Source organism: Portunus trituberculatus, chromosome 15 (genome assembly GCF_017591435.1).
Source record: "Portunus trituberculatus isolate SZX2019 chromosome 15, ASM1759143v1, whole genome shotgun sequence".
In the NCBI taxonomy this organism is placed as follows: Eukaryota; Metazoa; Arthropoda; class Malacostraca; order Decapoda; family Portunidae; genus Portunus; species Portunus trituberculatus.
Genome location: NC_059269.1, coordinates 9,013,009 through 9,028,962, shown reverse-complemented (window position 1 = coordinate 9,028,962; position 15,954 = coordinate 9,013,009). Strand labels below are relative to the sequence as shown.

General features: G+C 42.0%; 2 protein-coding genes and 1 long non-coding RNA gene across 7 annotated transcripts; 2 read left to right on the top strand and 1 right to left on the bottom strand.

Moving 5' to 3' along the window:
- Window positions 1-1,403: 1,403 nt before the first annotated feature.
- LOC123504250 lies at window positions 1,404-3,349 on the top strand. Of its 5 annotated transcripts, none has more exons than XR_006674771.1 (3): window positions 1,404-1,654; window positions 1,693-1,717; window positions 2,790-3,349. XR_006674771.1 is itself a non-coding variant. In XM_045254629.1 (3 exons), the coding sequence occupies exons 1-3, from the start codon at window positions 1,560-1,562 to the stop codon at window positions 3,233-3,235; spliced, it is 561 nt and encodes a 186-aa protein (XP_045110564.1). In that variant the 5' UTR covers window positions 1,428-1,559; the 3' UTR covers window positions 3,236-3,349. The 5 variants fall into 5 exon arrangements, 4 of the variants coding, with proteins under 4 accessions (XP_045110564.1, XP_045110565.1, XP_045110566.1 ...); XM_045254629.1 differs by having other exon boundaries at window positions 1,428-1,654; window positions 1,698-1,717; XM_045254630.1 differs by having other exon boundaries at window positions 1,429-1,654; window positions 1,713-1,717.
- Window positions 3,350-4,686: 1,337 nt separating this feature from the next.
- Window positions 4,687-14,739, bottom strand: LOC123504249. The gene is made up of 4 exons (XR_006674770.1): window positions 14,613-14,739; window positions 11,533-11,666; window positions 5,076-5,242; window positions 4,687-4,741 (listed from the first exon to the last, which is right to left on the bottom strand). It is a non-coding gene; the product is annotated as an uncharacterized LOC123504249 (long non-coding RNA).
- On the top strand, window positions 8,033-15,455 carry LOC123504248 (flocculation protein FLO11-like). Its single transcript, XM_045254628.1, has 2 exons — window positions 8,033-8,091; window positions 13,238-15,455. The coding sequence occupies exons 1-2, from the start codon at window positions 8,080-8,082 to the stop codon at window positions 14,798-14,800; spliced, it is 1,575 nt and encodes a 524-aa protein (XP_045110563.1). The 5' UTR covers window positions 8,033-8,079; the 3' UTR covers window positions 14,801-15,455.
- The last annotated feature ends 499 nt before the right edge of the window (window positions 15,456-15,954 follow it).

Sequence of the window (15,954 nt, the reverse complement as noted above, 5' to 3'; positions counted from 1 at the left end):
GTGTGTCATTATCTTTAAATTTATTGATAAAGATTAGCTCAGAACTATTCTTCTGAAATTCCCAGTTATTTACGATTTTCCATAAACAAATAAAGTATGAAATTAATTGTCTAGTAGTAGTTTTGCCAATGCGATTATCGTTTCTTTTACATGATTCCTTTATTGCAGGTACTTATTAAATTCATCTTTCAATCAGTAAATCTAGCAAGCAATCTGATCCTACCTTCTCTTTCACCTAATTTGATTTAAGTTCTGCTTTTACAGTTCACTTGCTGCCTCTCCACCAGATTCAACTCTCCAATCGCAGTCTGGACAAATTGAAACTCCCTGCTTATCCCTCCCTACCTTCACCGCTTGTTTCATGCAGCTATAGTTGCTTTTATAACTCCTCCTCCTCCGTCCATCTTTCCCTTGTTATCTTATTATATTTGCAACCCTTAAACTATTCTAATTAATTTCATTTTCGTCATCACAACTCAGTTCAACTCAAGCTTTCTTAAGAAAAGTGATCTGTTAATGATACGGTTTTATTCATCCCTTTTTAATCTTTATTCGTTGGTTTAGTGTTTCTAGTCTTGACGCACGAGTTCAAAACACCACACATGCAGGGTTCACTTAGAGGGAGTCGTGTGTGTGTGTGTGTGTGTGTGTGTGTGTGACCTGATATATATATATATATATATATATATATATATATATATATATATATATATATATATATATATATATATATATATATATATATATATATATATACACGACACACACACTAAGTGAACCCTGCATGTGTGGTGTTTTGAACTCGTGCGTCAAGACTAGAAACACTAAACCAACGAATAAAGATTAAAAAGGGATGAGTAAAACCGTATCATTAACAGATCACTTTTCTTAAGAAAGCTTGAGTTGAACTGAGTTGTGATGACGAAAATAAAATTAGTTAGAATAGTTTGTGGGTTGCAAATATAATAAGATAACAAGGGAAAGATGGACGGAGGAGGAGTTATAAAAGCAACTATAGCTGCATGAGGAGGCAGTGCATGTGCATTTCTGAAACCTTCTCCATGCCTACTTACTTGTATAGCTAACATATATTAAAATATGTAATACAGGCTGGTTAAGATTATGCAGGGTAATTTAAGGTGCTTATTAAAGGACCGCCTGTAGTCCGAAAGTTTCCGTAATCTGGCAAAACTCAGGTCTGGCAGTTGTTGGATTTGGATTGGTTGATAAAACAAAATTAATGAAATTGAGTTCGTGTACTCATTGGTTTGGAAGGTGAAAGAGCGTGGTTATTTTGTACTCGTGGTTGGTTCATGCCGGCGTTCAAGGACGAGCTTCATGGGGTCGTTAACCCTGAGATTACTATTTCTTGTTGTTGGCAGTTTAGTGGAGAGGGGGGGGAGAAGACCGAAGCAAGGTGAGGACTTCCAGTTTGCCCGCTGGATTATTCGTTCACCAGACCCCACGCCGGCACCAATTCCTTTCAAGACTGCGTCGGCTAGGGTGTGTTCCTTTTTTGCCGCTCGGGGTGCTGCTGTACATATATAGCAGCGCGAGCGATGGGATGGACGTCGAGCTTGACCTACATACGACGTAAGAGTGGCTTTAAGTGGCGTTGTGATGTGCCGCTGTTGTGTAGCACAGCACAGCACAGGTTTAAGTGGTGTTATGATGTGCCGCTGTTGTGTGTAGCACAGCACAGCACAGCACAGCAGAGGTGAGTGGTGTCAACAAATTTTTGAAGGGTTGTTAGGAGCCATCGCTGCATACGAGTGTTTACTTGCTGTAGTTCATTCGGCGCAAATGGTTCTTTCTTCACTAGTGTAGGAATAGCAACGTAGATCCATAATAAATCTAAGTAATGGCCGTAGGAAGTGGAAGGTTTCTCATTTCGTAAGTCATGCATTTATTTATCTCTAAAGTGTAGGATTACGCTTAAATGTATCGTGGTGAATGGACAGGAGAAATGGCTGTAGGAAGTGAAAGGTTTGTCATTCCGTATTCATTTATTTATCGTGTAGAAAAAGTGCGCTTAAACGTATTGTGATAGCACAACTCAAGATATTACCAGTTAAAAGAATGACTGGGCAGGATTTCTTACGGAACGAGGCTACTAGGTGTTCATTAGAGGCCAGGACATTGTGGGTGTTAATGGGTCAAGTAATTTAACGAGGGTAAAACTGATCTCAGTATAGACTGAAGTAATGGGTAAAAGGGATGTTTCGGGATTAAACCTGACTTTTGTTCTCCCAAGTGGTAGGTAAGTGAACGGATTACTCATCAGGGTGTTACGTGCATGCGCCTCCCCTTTCATGACTATGGCTGTTTGCAACACCATCCTGTAGGGATGCGAGTATGTGGCGTGAAACGTACGACGAAGAAAATGTATCTATGGAATAAAACGGAAAGTAAACGGAAAGTAAATGAAGAGGTTCAGGAGTGACAGATGCAATGGTTTAAAAAATTGTACGAAAGGATAATGGTTTAAAAATTGTATGAAAGGAGGAATGGTTTAAAAATTGTATGAAAGGTTAATGATTTAAAAATTGTATGAAAGGATAATGGGAGAAGAGAAAAAGAGGGAGATGGTAGTGTTTGAGTAATTAGGCCATAATTGCTAAGAGTAGAGAAGACGGAGATGGCTGGTGTAGATGCTGGAACTGTAGAGAAGAGTGAAAGGCTGATTGAGGCAGTGAAGGAGTTCGTGGATAAGATGTGGCGGGTTAGATTTCGGGATAATTACTGAACAGGGTACTGCTATTTTCCTAAAATTTGTTTGTTCTTTACAGGAGTTGCCGATACTAAAGCCCAACTGCAGCGTTCCCAAGCCGCCTCTACCAAAAGGGAGGGATTCTGCCTGACCCGACTTCTTTACTGCTTTTCCCCTCCTAACATCTCCCGTCGCTACCGCCACTCTGGGAAGGACTCTGCCTCGCATCGCACCCCAACGCCCGCCGCCACCCAGGAAGAACTCTGCCTTGCACCGCACTGCCCGGTAAACTCTCCGCCACCGTTGTCGCCACCGCTGCCGTCGGCGTCCAGGGAGAGACTCCGCCTGTCACCGGACTGTTCCTGCTGCAGCTTATGGAGGGAATTGAGTTCTGGCTTGCCTTGCCAATATTTCCTTACTGGTGTTTGTACTTGTACGGCAATGGTGTTGATGCCATTACTAAATTGTAATAAATTATTTTTAGTGTTCCGTCAGTGTGGTATTGATGTATTTGCACAAGTGTAGTGTTGTGGTGCCTTTACTGATTTGTAATAAATGGTTTAATTCCCTCGTTGTGCTGCTAATGTACTTGCATAGCGACTGTGACACTGCTGAATAGTAATAAATTGTGAAATTTGTCTTGATTGTTTTGGTGAATTTACTTTCCTGGGAATATTTGCGCCTGATTTAAAGGAGTAATCACCTCCAGCTGGTTTTGATGACTGGCCCACCACTATTGGGTTCTTCCTGACTTTAAAGCTTTGTGTACGCACTCCAACTGGCTTAGATGACTGGCACAACTACTTACCTCATATATAACCTACATTGACTCTATCTAAACAGTAACAATTATACATTATTAACAAATATATTATATTCGGAAAAGGCGAATGCGAATAAAAACAAATTTAAAAGCTTTTTTTTATTTATATACTTTATTGTACAAATAGAGAAATATAAATGGAAGATAAAAAATTACAAGAAATTATTACAATCAATATAATTTTTCTATTTGTAAGGAATAAAAATTTGAGGAAAAGCAACCAACCAAAAAATTTAACTGTTAAAAAAGTCGCCAAAATAGCCCCAAAAACTACCAGAAGCCGACAAAAACTGGTCCAAAAATTGCTAAAAACGGACGAAAATGCTGCTGAAAATGGCGAAAATCTGCAAAAAACGTGCAAAAAACGCCGAAAACCTGCGAAAAAACGTGCAAAAAACTGTACTAAGTCGAAAATACTCGGAAGAGTCTCCGGAGATAAGGCAGATGTATATTGCAGCTAAAATTAAATGAAAGTGTCTCCCTTCACTTTTTTATTCAGCTTTCCTTAATACATTGTCTCAAAAAGTCTACAAAATTTTCAACATATGTAAAACACAAATGATCTTATTTATGTAAAACAAATTTTTAACTTACATAAAAAAAATTGAAAAGTGAAAAAGTCTACAAAAATTTTCAACTTAGTACAAAACTTGTAAACAACAATATTCCAACAAGAATTTGAAGAACTTACATAAAAAAAAGTAAAAAGTGAAAAAGTCTACATAAATTTTCAACTTAAACAAATTTGAAGCAACGATTGATTTTTCACCTTATAATTTTCTTACACATTTTTTTTAACTTACAAAATATTCAACTTAACCAACACTTTTTAAACAATTTTCTCAACTTATAAATATTCACATATATATATTTGGTTTTAATATGACAACATTCTACAAAGCCGCACTATCTTAACTGTCAAGGAAGGGAGTTAGGATAGTCACAATTAGAGAGAGAGAGAGAGAGAGAGAGAGAGAGAGAGAGAGAGAGAGAGAGAGAGAGAGAGAGAGAGAGAGAGTTACACAAAATCTTATAAAAATTACAATAATACTTTCTTCTTCTCTCTTCCTTTCTTCTTTTTTGTTTTAATTTATTTTTCCTCTCTTCCTCTTCTTCCTCCTCTTCTTGCCCTTCCTCTCCTCTTCCACTTCTTCTGATCTTCCTCTTCTCTTTCTCTTTCCTCACATTTTTCTCCATATCTTTGCAATCTGAAGTGAAGAAAATGCATTAATATCATGAGAGAGAGAGAGAGAGAGAGAGAGAGAGAGAGAGAGAGAGAGAGAGAGAGAGAGAGAGAGAGAGAGAGAGAGAGAGAGAGAGAGAGAGAAGATGGAGAGAGAAGGAGGAGAAGAGGAGAAAAGGAGGTGAAGCAAGATGGAGGAGAAGGAGGAGAAGAGGAGAAAGTGAGAAAAGAGTGAAATAAAAAGACAAAAATGAAGGAAAAAAAGGAGGAAGAGAAAGAAGATAGAAAAGAGTATACAAGTCACTTCGTGTTATCATGTTCCTCTGTAGTGCACTGTAACATTATTGGAGATACTGTACCTTATATGGCGGGTTTCCAGGTGTCAGAACGGTGAAGAGAACATGTCATCTGGTCTGAGTCACTGGGTATAATGGCAATTCTCTGACCTTCTCCGCTGTGGCTGGCTGATCTGAACTCTACCAGCGACCTCAGCATCAGGGGTCAGCAAGACAAAGCGATGTCATTTCTGGGAGGAAGGACAGAGGTTAGAAAGCCTGAACTCACACACACACTCTGAAAACATATCCAAACAGCCACTTACACTTCAGACACACCCACATGCATCCCAGAAACTCAAAATGCTCTCTGAACGCACCCAAACAGTGGCCCACACCCATCACACACATCCTAAACTTTCAATACACACACTAAACATACATTCAAGGGGGAGCTAAACTAGATTTTGTCCTGTTCTCTCACGGTTTGTAGATGTTACATAGAAAACGAAACACTAGACGAGAAACTAAAGTAAATATTGTTTATCACTAGTTTTACTACAGCTGTTATCACTTCGAACCAAGGTCTTCTTGGTTATAGCCTAACCACTACGCTGTGTGTGTGTGCGTAATTCACCTCGGTCGCCTGCTGGTCACCCAGCCAGTCTTCCCCATTACGGAGCGAGCTCAGAGCTCATAGACCGATCTTCGGGTAGGACTGAGACCACAACACACTCCACACACCGGGAAAGCGAGGTCACAACCCCTCGAGTTATATCCCGTACTTATTCACTACTAGGTGAACAGGGGCTACACATTAAGAGGCTTGCCCATTTGCCTCACCGCCTCCGGGATTCAAACCCAGACCCTCTCGAGTGTGAGTCGAGCGTGCTAACCACTACACTACACGGTGTGTGTAATTCACTGTTTGATCTGCTGCAATCTATGACGAGACAGCCAGACGTTACTCTACGGAACGAGCTCAGAGCTCATTATTTCCGATCTTGGGATAGGTCTGAGACCAGGCACACACCACACAACACAAGGTCACAACTCCTCGATTTACATCCCGTTCCTACTCACTGCTAGGTGAACAGGGGCTACACGTGAAAGGAGACACACCCAAATATCTCCACCCGGCCGGGGAATCGAACCCCGGTCATCTGGCTTGTGAAGCCAGCGCTCTAACCACTGAGCTACCGTGTGTGTGTGTGTGTGTGTGTGTGTGTGTGTAGTGACAGCAGCAGCACACCCACTAGATTGTAAGAGGCAAAAAATAAAGAAATAAACAAGAGGGCAACGAACATAATGCGAGTGGCCACAAACAGCCGCCCGCTACAGCACAAAGGACGGTGAACACCTACCCTCGACATGCCATCGGCTGCATGATGCCCGCTTTGTGCATTAGTGTACATTTGTATGTATAATTCAGTTATGTATACATTGTATATTTCTTACACAATAAACTTTAACCAACAACAAACATCAGATATGAATGTCGCCATTTGAAAAAAAAAAATCAACAGCGTTCATCGATGTGAGGAAAAGAAAAAAATGAAAACTTCTGAGAATTGGATAAATGTTACTACTACTAAAAAAAATAATAGATAAAAAGCAAATTTCATGGAATCAGAATCGACAATACAGTAAGAATGGCATGTGAAAGTGAGTTGTGGAGGGTGAAAATAAGTGAGTTTTGAGAACGACATATAAGAACAGGGATGAAGAAGAATGTAGGGCAGACAAAACCCATTCAAGTACTGTCAATCGAGTGAAAGAATGCGTGAAAATAGATGAGTTTTGCGCAGAACATACAAGAAGGGTAAAGAAGAATGTAGAACAGACAATACTCATCCAAATACTGTCAATGGAATGAATGTATGTGTGAAAATAGATCAATTTCGCTCAGAACATACAAGAGAAATGAAGAATGTAAGCAGACAATACTCATCCAAATACCGTCAATGGAGAGAAAGTATATATAAAAAGACTCATAACAATTAATGAACGCTGCATTTACTCTATTACTGCAGAACTCCTATCTCGTGTTTGTATCAATACTTACATAACCTCTGCTTCCTTAATGTCTTCAGTACAAGGACGCATTTTTCATATTCATCCTGGTTGTTATTTGGCGATTTCATACAGCTTCAGGAACATGTGATGGGATTGGAATAATGGAGACTCTGGTCATTAATCTTTTGACCTCCATAGACCCTTCCTAATGCAAATAAAATCGTTTAATTATACTAAAAAAACAAGGTAAAAATGTGTCTCAGTACTGATGGAGTGAACTACAAGAAAACCGCATGGAAGAGTACATTTAATTCAACACGTTTCTGTTTTTATCATCTTTCTTTTTAACTGACCATTGTATTTTTTTTTTTTTTTTCGTTTCCTACTTCCGGTTCCCCTATTACATTACGGCTAGGACGGTGTCTCCTCACTGAGAAGTCAGGAGGACTTAGTTTTGGCATTTGGGAACCGTTACCCCGAGTGGATGCCCTTCTAACCTCGAACACGGGGTCCCACAAAGCGCGCGCGGTCCCACTGCACTACGGTGGTGGTTTAACTGACTATTGTAGTAATGAGTAAGACAAAAAAGGGGTGATTCTTTGGATGCAATCTAAACCCAGCGCCAGACTGACATTCTACATAATTTACGTCAATACTGCATTTGCCCCATTCTCTCTCTCTCTCTCTCTCTCTCTCTCTCTCTCTCTCTCTCTCTCTCTCTCTCTCTCTCCCTTCCTCCCCCCCTCCTTCCCTCCCTCGCTCCTTCCCTTCCTCTCTCTCTCTCTCTCTCTCTCTCTCTCTCTCTCTCTTCTTACCTATCTATGTATTTCCTTATCTATCTATGTAATCTCTCACGTATATACATATCGCCTGTCTATCTGTTACATCATCAATGGCCTTGGTATGATAAACAGCAAGGTTATAAAAAAAAAAAAAAGAAAATGGCGCAGTTTTCTCTACGACGTATTGGGTTCCTTGAAGAAAAAAAAGTGAGCAACCTTTGGCAACCGACCAGCAACTAGGTATATATAGTTGGTCATGGCTGCGGACCGCCACTCGCTGAACCTACATCATGCATCTAAAGGTGAGTCTGTGTGTGTGTGTGTGTGTGTGTGTGTGTGTGTGTGTGTGTGTGTGTGTGTGTGTGTGTGTGTGTGTGTGTGTGTGTGTGTGTGTGTGAGTGCCGAATGCGGCTGTTAGGTAGCACTACAGACATCGAACGCAAAGATTTCAAATAGTAGCTTCATTATCTTCCCTTTCACTCGCTAGTGGAATACTGGAGTGAGTCACAAGATAGCGATAAAAGGCAGTGTAGCTAATGATATTTACGAGTTACTGGTTCCCTGTGTCCTGTCAGCGGAAAGCAAAACTGTTGCTGGGGACTGGGAACATGTCTCACTATTGCCTGTATTCTGAAACGCTTTGCTCTCTCACCATCACTACTTTCCAAATGCTCTTGTTGAAGATACTCGTGTTTTTAAGGCTATTTTCTATGATTCAGGTGATGGATTTTCAACATTTCTAATTCATCATTAGGAGGAACTGTCTTCAGAACCGTTCTAGTTGTCTTTATGACCTTGCAAAATAGTAGTAGTGAGAGGGGAAGGCGTTTCTGAGTATGGCCGTATGACACCGTTGTAAAGGTGGGGGGGTAGGGTGGGGGGGGTCTCGACCTCGACACTTTCTCCACGGTTCGGGCTACTGAGGAAAGTATTGGGGTAGGTTTGGACAGAAAAACCACGTTAGAACTTAGTGAAACGGTGAGTACTTGGTAATTTCACTGGGGAAAGCTAGATGTGGAATAGAATGAGAGGAAAAATTAGTAAGTTGGGAGAAAGTGAAACCGTGGGAATGATTTACTATGAAAGGCTGTATGTGTTGGGATAGGTTAAGAAAGACTGGATAAGAAGGGAGTGAAGGAGGATAATTAAGATGGATGAGGAAATACTTTACCTCTTTAACTGTCTACCTGTCTGAATCATCTGTACTCCCGCCCTATGACTGTCTTAACTGGTCCACCTGGTATATGAGTACAGTAGATGAGTGAATTCAGTGCAGATTTACTCAGGTTGTGAAACCGGTCCTCTCTCTCTCTCTCTCTCTCTCTCTCTCTCTCTCTCTCTCTCTCTCTCTCTCTCTCTCTCTCTCTCTCTCTCTCTCTCTCTCTCTCTCTCTCTCTCTCTCTCTCTCTCTTTATCTCTCTCTCTCTCTCTCTCTCTCTCTCTCTCTCTCTCTCTCTCTCTCTCTCTCTCTCTCTCTCTCTCTCTCTCTCTCTCTCTCTCTCTCTCTCTCTCTCTCTCTCTCTCTCTCTCTCTCTCTCTCTCTCTCTCTCTCTCTCTCTCTCTCTCTCTCTCTCTCTCTCTCTCTCTCTCTCTCTCTCTCTCTCTCTCTCTCTCTCTCTCTCTCTCTCTCTCTCTCTCTCTCTCTCTCTCTCTCTCTCTCTCTCTCTCTCTCTCTCTCTCTCTCTCTCTCTCTCTCTCTCTCTCTCTCTCTCTCTCTCTCTCTCTCTCTCTCTCTCTCTCTCTCTCTCTCTCTCTCTCTCTCTCTCTCTCTCTCTCTCTCTCTCTCTCTCTCTCTCTCTCTCTCTCTCTCTCTCTCTCTCTCTCTCTCTCTCTCTCTCTCTCTCTCTCTCTCTCTCTCTCTCTCTCTCTCTCTCTCTCTCTCTCTCTCTCTCTCTCTCTCTCTCTCTCTCTCTCTCTCTCTCTCTCTCTCTCTCTCTCTCTCTCTCTCTCTCTCTCTCTCTCTCTCTCTCTCTCTCTCTCTCTCTCTCTCTCTCTCTCTCTCTCTCTCTCTCTCTTTATGTAATTATATGCTTATGATAACGATGATGATGATGATGATGATGATGATGACAGTACAAATGATGACGACGATTGTGATAGTGATGGACGACAATAAAGTGACGACGCCTGATGGTGAGATAAGGATGACAATGAAGAAAATGACGCAGATAGCAAAGACTATTCCTATTGCCACGAACACTACTGCTATGACTAATACAACGACTACTGCTATCACTAATACTAATGCTGTTATAACTCTCCTTTTCCTCCTCTCTTACTCCTCCTCCTCCAGTTCTATTACTACTATATCTCCTTATTCTCCTCCTCTCCCTTCTCCTCCTCCTCCTCCTACTTCTTCTCCTTCTCCTTCTCCTTCTCCTTCTCCTTCTCCTCCTCCTGCTCCTCATCCTCATCCTCATCCTCATCCTACTACTACTACTATTAGAACTACTACTACTACTACTACTACTACTATTGCTACTACTATTACTATTGCTACTACTACTACTACTACTACTACTACTACTATTAATAATAATAATAATACTTCTTCTAGGACTACTAATACTATTACTACTACTACTACTACTACTACTACTACTACTACTACTACTACTACTACTACTACTACTGCTGCTGCTGCTGCTGCTGCTGCTGCTGTTGCTGCTGCTGTTGCTGCTGGTATCTGTATATAATAATAACATTAATAACGTTAATAATAAATATTACAATTACTGCAATAATAACCACAATAATAGTAGCAGTAGTGATAGTTGCAGAAAGCGATGACGATAATACTTCTCACTAAATGGTACAGAATAGTATGAGTAGTAGTAGTAGTAGTAGTAGTAGTAGCAGTAGCAGTAGCAGTAGCAGTAGCAGCAGCAGCAGCAGCAGCAGCAGCAGCAGTAGCAGTAGCAGTAGCAGTAGCAGTAGCAGCAGCAGCAGCAGCAGCAGTAGCAGCAGAAGTAGCAGCAGCAGCAGCAGGAACAGCAGCAGCAATAGTAGTGGTAGCAATAGTTATTTTTTTTCAGTTATCCTTTAGTCTCAATCTAAAAAAAATGTCCCACTGATTAACGTCAGAGGTGAGACGAAAATAATACAAAAGTCAATAGAATCTGCCAAACTGCCTTCCCTATAGTAAACAAAATATCAAATCTACGTTATCAAATAACACCTGTCACTGATTTTCCCTTTCGGATCACGGTTAGTGGAAATCCGTCAATCTGCAGCATGTTTAACTTCTTCAGTATCATGACATGTTTCCATATTCATTCTGCTTACTATTTTGATGATATCATACAGCTTCAGAAACATGTGGGGATTAGAATAGTGAAGACTGTGGCCATTAATCTTCTGATCTCCATAGACCCTTCCTAATATAAACAAGATGTCTAATTGTACACAAAACTCACGGTATAAATATGTCTCAGTACTGACGGGGTTAAAGAAGAGGAGGGAGAAAACTACTGAATTAGAGGACGCGACATAGTGATCAGCTGATAGAGCGGAAACAGTTGGTGGCAGGGCAGGTTTTTGTGCGCACTTCGCATGTAAATGTCAAATAAATACTTCACGAGTTACAAGTTATTTTCATTGTTCTTATTTCATGCTTCTATTAACTTTTAATTTGTTAATAGTACGGAGTTTACACTTGGCCGAGAGATAAGAGTAAAAAATAAAACTTGACTGTATTACAAGGCATCCATAAATAAGGCCGAACAACTTATCTATGCACTCACAATTGGCCCCGGTGGAATGAGTCTTGCTTGGCTGTGGGATCATCAGAACCTTGTTTAGGAGTGCGGATGACAAGGTCTTCCACAACAGGGGCGCATCTTGACTGTTCAGGTAGTCTTCGCACCCAGCGCCGTGCCTTTAAAGGAGGGATATACTAAATGCACGATATGATAATGGTGGCAATTACGATATACAATAATGATGGTTAGCGATGATTATCATAAACATGTAATATAGAAAATAGTGACAATGAACTTTAACCAACACTCTTAAACATGTAAAGATTAAAACATTACTCTTGCTTTCGGACAGACCATTTTTTTTTCACAACACATCACTAACCTCTCGAGACAAGTAACCTCACAACCACATTCCCACTCTCATGCACAGTCACTCCCTTACAGCACATACAAAGCTACCCACGCAATTAGTACGTGAACTTAACCCCTTCAGTACCATGACGCATTTTCATCTTCATTCTGTTTACTATTTGGTGATTTTCTACAGCTTACTTAAGTGGGGATGAAAAATAGTAACGACTCTACCCATTAATCTTCTGATGTCCATAAATCCTTCCTAATGTAAATAAAATCGTCTAATACCAAAAACTAATGAGAAAAATGCGTCCCAATACAAAATTGGTTAAACGCACTATTCTTCTTTTCCACACAATCCAAGTTCCTTACAACACCTAAATTTCAAAGCCTTACTTATTTTATTTTATGAACAATCGAGAGGCCCGGGTTCGAGTCCCGGAAAGCGGCGAGGCAAATGGGCAAGCCTCTTAATGTGTAGCCCTGTTCACCTAGCAGTAAATAGGTACGGGATGTAACTCGAGGGGTTGTGGCCTCGCTTTCCCGGTGTGTGTTGTGTGTGATGTGGTCTCAGTCCTACCCGAAGATCGATCTATGAGCTCTGAGCTCGATCCGTAATGGGGAAGACTGGCTGGGTAACCAGTAGGCGACCGAGGTGAATTACACACACACACACACACACACACACACACACACACACACACACACACGTCTCGTCTCAGTAAGGCAAGAGATGATCATAATGACGTAACCCCACCGAATAGAAGTGAGTGTGAGAGTAAGGATGGCAAGGGTCCCGTTAGTGATGAAAACGGCAAGTGAAGTTCAGAGCGAGAGAAAAAAAATGTGGAGATAATGGTTGGTATTTGAAGAGCTGAGCGGCCTTTACTGACTAATATTTAACGTCCAAATCAGAGAGAGAGAGAGAGAGAGAGAGAGAGAGAGAGAGAGAGAGAGAGAGAGAGAGAGAGAGAGAGAGAGAGAAGAGAAGAGAGAAGAGAAGAGAGAGAGAGAGAGAGAGAGAGAGAGAGAGAGAGAGAGAGAGAGAGAGAGAGAGAGAGAGAGAGAGAGAGAGAGAGAGAGAGAGAGAGAGAGAGAGAGAGAGAGAGAGAGAGAGAGAGAGAGAGAGAGAGTGAGAGAGAGAGAATCATTAAGATAAATCAGGTATTAGCTAGGTAACTATACTCATTTCTCTTTCTTGTCACTGACTCTACTTTCGCTCGTGTGTATTTTACCATAGTATTACTCGTTAGTACTGGATAAAACAATGGGAAGTAACAGTGTAGTATTAAAGTGTGCCTCATACTTATTACTGGCACTGTTATCTTGGAAATGCTACGTGTAAGCTAAACTGAAACTTCTTAAAACTTTCCTCATGTTCTTGTGTCTTTAGGTGGCAGTGGTGGTGACCGCGGCGGTGGTGATGGTGCTGCTGCAGGAAACGACAGCAGCCACGTTTGGAAGGGGCAAGACGAGAGCTCCTCCCGCCTCCACATACTCTGCACCCTCCACCACCTACTCAGCACCCGCCTCCAGCTTCTCAGCACCGAGGAAGCAGAAGACGAAGAGTGACACAGCCGCCAAGGTGCGGCAAGGGACGAACCACCTTATCGACGGCGTCATGAGTAACCTGCAAAACATCACAGCCACCATTCGCAACGTGACCAAGGGCGCGACGGAGAAGCAACTCAAAAATTTGAGGCGCGTGACCAAATTCATTGGTCCTGCCTTGCAAATTTTCCTGCAGCTTCAGTCTGGGCAGAATAGAGTCACCTTCGAGGACCGTAAGATGCTGGATGAAGTGGGCACGCTGACTCAGTACCTCACAGCCACCGTGCTCAACAAACCTGCCGCCGACCACTCAAACAACACCAAGGAGATGCTGCCGGACTACACTGATCTGCTGGAAGCCGAGGAGACTTTCCCAAGTGTTGACGACGTGGACGCTGGCGCAGAGGTTCCCTCCACAGAACCTGAGCCACAGAGGGAGTCTTCATTTGTGGAAACTTCCCCATCATTTGCTCCATCACCAGTCTCTGCTCCCTCACCTTCATTAAGAACGTTTGGCTCTTTCCGCTCATTTCCGGGACGTCAAAAAGAGACGCCGGTATCTTCACCTCCATCTTCGACAAGAACTGTTGAGTCATTCCGTTCATCCGTGGCTCATGAAGAACAGAGACCAATCTCTGTGTTCCCACCTTCAACAAGAACCTTTACTTCACTTCAAGCTTCCCCTGTTACCGAGAAGCCCAAGTCAAAACTTGTACTTCCACCTTTAACAACGACGTTTGGATCATTCAGTTCATCTTCAGATAGCGAGAGGCAGACACCATCACCTTCAGTTGCACCTCCGAGAACTTCTCAGGACTTTGGTTCCTCTCTGAATACCAAAAAGCCGAAATCAGCATCTCCTTTCTCATTTGCAACACTCTTTGGAGCTCTCGATATATTCCCAGACAGAGAAACACAAACGCCGACCTTCCACTCTTCCCCCTCAACAAAAGTACCTGTTTTACAATCCTCTAAGTTTAAGTTTTCTTCCCCGAGAGTTCAGGCGTCATCCCAAGCGACGAGATTAAGTCCGGCACCTCGACTCCCCAACCTGGGCGCGAAACACTTTGGAAGCTCCTTCAACAACAGAAAAGAAAACAAAGGAGAACAGAGCCCACACGTGGAAGAACAGAGCACACAAGCGAATGAACAGACCACACAGGCTCCGAAGATACAACCAACTGTAAAGCTGGACAACGCCCAAAAACGATACTCACCTTCAAGACTTTTAAGAGAACAGATGTTTCAGAATATTCAGTCCACCGCCTCTTCCTCTTCAAACGCCCCAATCACCCATCACTCTGTTCGTCCACTGATTGGGTCCAGGGCGGGACTCAGGGCGGGGCGCAGGGCAGGGCGCAGGGAAGTCTTGAGACGCCGAAGACTCACTCAGACTCAACCTTGAATGAAACTAACACACAATATTAAGGAACACAACGTCCTCTGATATTATACAACTTTTCATTTATTTCTTTTCTACTATACCAAAGACATGAAGATAAAAAGATAAAAAAAAAAAGCTACATATAAGGAAAGGAGTATAGGAACGGAAGAATCTTTACGGTGCCAAATGACAAATCTCGCCTGAGTATGTGATTGCAAAGCTCCAAGATTTCCTGATACCATTTCCCTTCTTTATGAAAATCAATACAGGGAGGTATGTATACCGTTTCAGAGTACAAATTATGAACAACTGTATTATCCGCTCATCATACCCTACACGTGGAAGTCACTGTGTAATACATGCGTGCCTATGTCTGTTTATCATATCTACTCATATATGTATCCACCTTCCAAAACTCCCTATTGACCGTACACCAATAACCTGATTACTGAGTCTGTCCCATGGATCTACCACTCGTTGAATACCAATATCCTCGCATCTCATTGAAAATCTTACTTATTTTACTTACCGTCTTGTTCTGTCCTAGGTTTTCGAGACACTTACACATTTCAGTATCAGAACACTTTCAAGGTTCAGATTTCTGTAATGTCTATTTACAATGTACCTTTGTAATTAGTGTTAGGGGAAAAGAATATAATAAAAGAAATACTTGCCTGATAATTGTATATGTAACCTCAGGACAAAGCGCCGGGAGACTGACATCCCTCATTTGTTTTGCACCTTTGAAACTGTGTGTGTGTGGTGGGGGGGAGAAGGGGACCGCAGCACTCTTTTACTTTTACTATTCACTCGTTTTCTGCAATCCATTCATGTACAAAATACTCGCACTTTACTAACGCATACCTCTTCCCCGCTCCACACACACACACACACACACCTTCTCTCCTCTCTCTCTCTCTCTCTCTCTCTCTCTCTCTCTCTCTCTCTCTCTCTCTCTTTCATAGCGTCAATAAAGAACCCAGTCAGCCCTATTAATACGATCGACTACCTTGACACCGTTGCTCGTAGAGGGACCCACTATGGCCTGATTACACGGGCCACACTAGCAGCTCTCTTCTTTCCTTCCAGAAATGTGGCTATGTAAATTCAGATTATGCTTCCCTGGCAGAGAGAGAGAGAGAGAGAGAGAGAGAGAGAGAGAGAGAGAGAGAGAT

Coding starts and splice junctions, on each gene's coding strand:
- LOC123504250 (XM_045254629.1), top strand. CDS start 1,560: ATGGGATGGACGTCGAGCTTGACCTACATACGACGTAAGAGTGGCTTT. Junction 1,655..1,697: donor TGTAGCACAGCACAGCACAG/GTTTAAGTGGTG, acceptor TGTGTAGCACAG/CACAGCACAGCACAGCAGAG. Junction 1,718..2,789: donor CACAGCACAGCACAGCAGAG/GTGAGTGGTGTC, acceptor TGTTCTTTACAG/GAGTTGCCGATACTAAAGCC.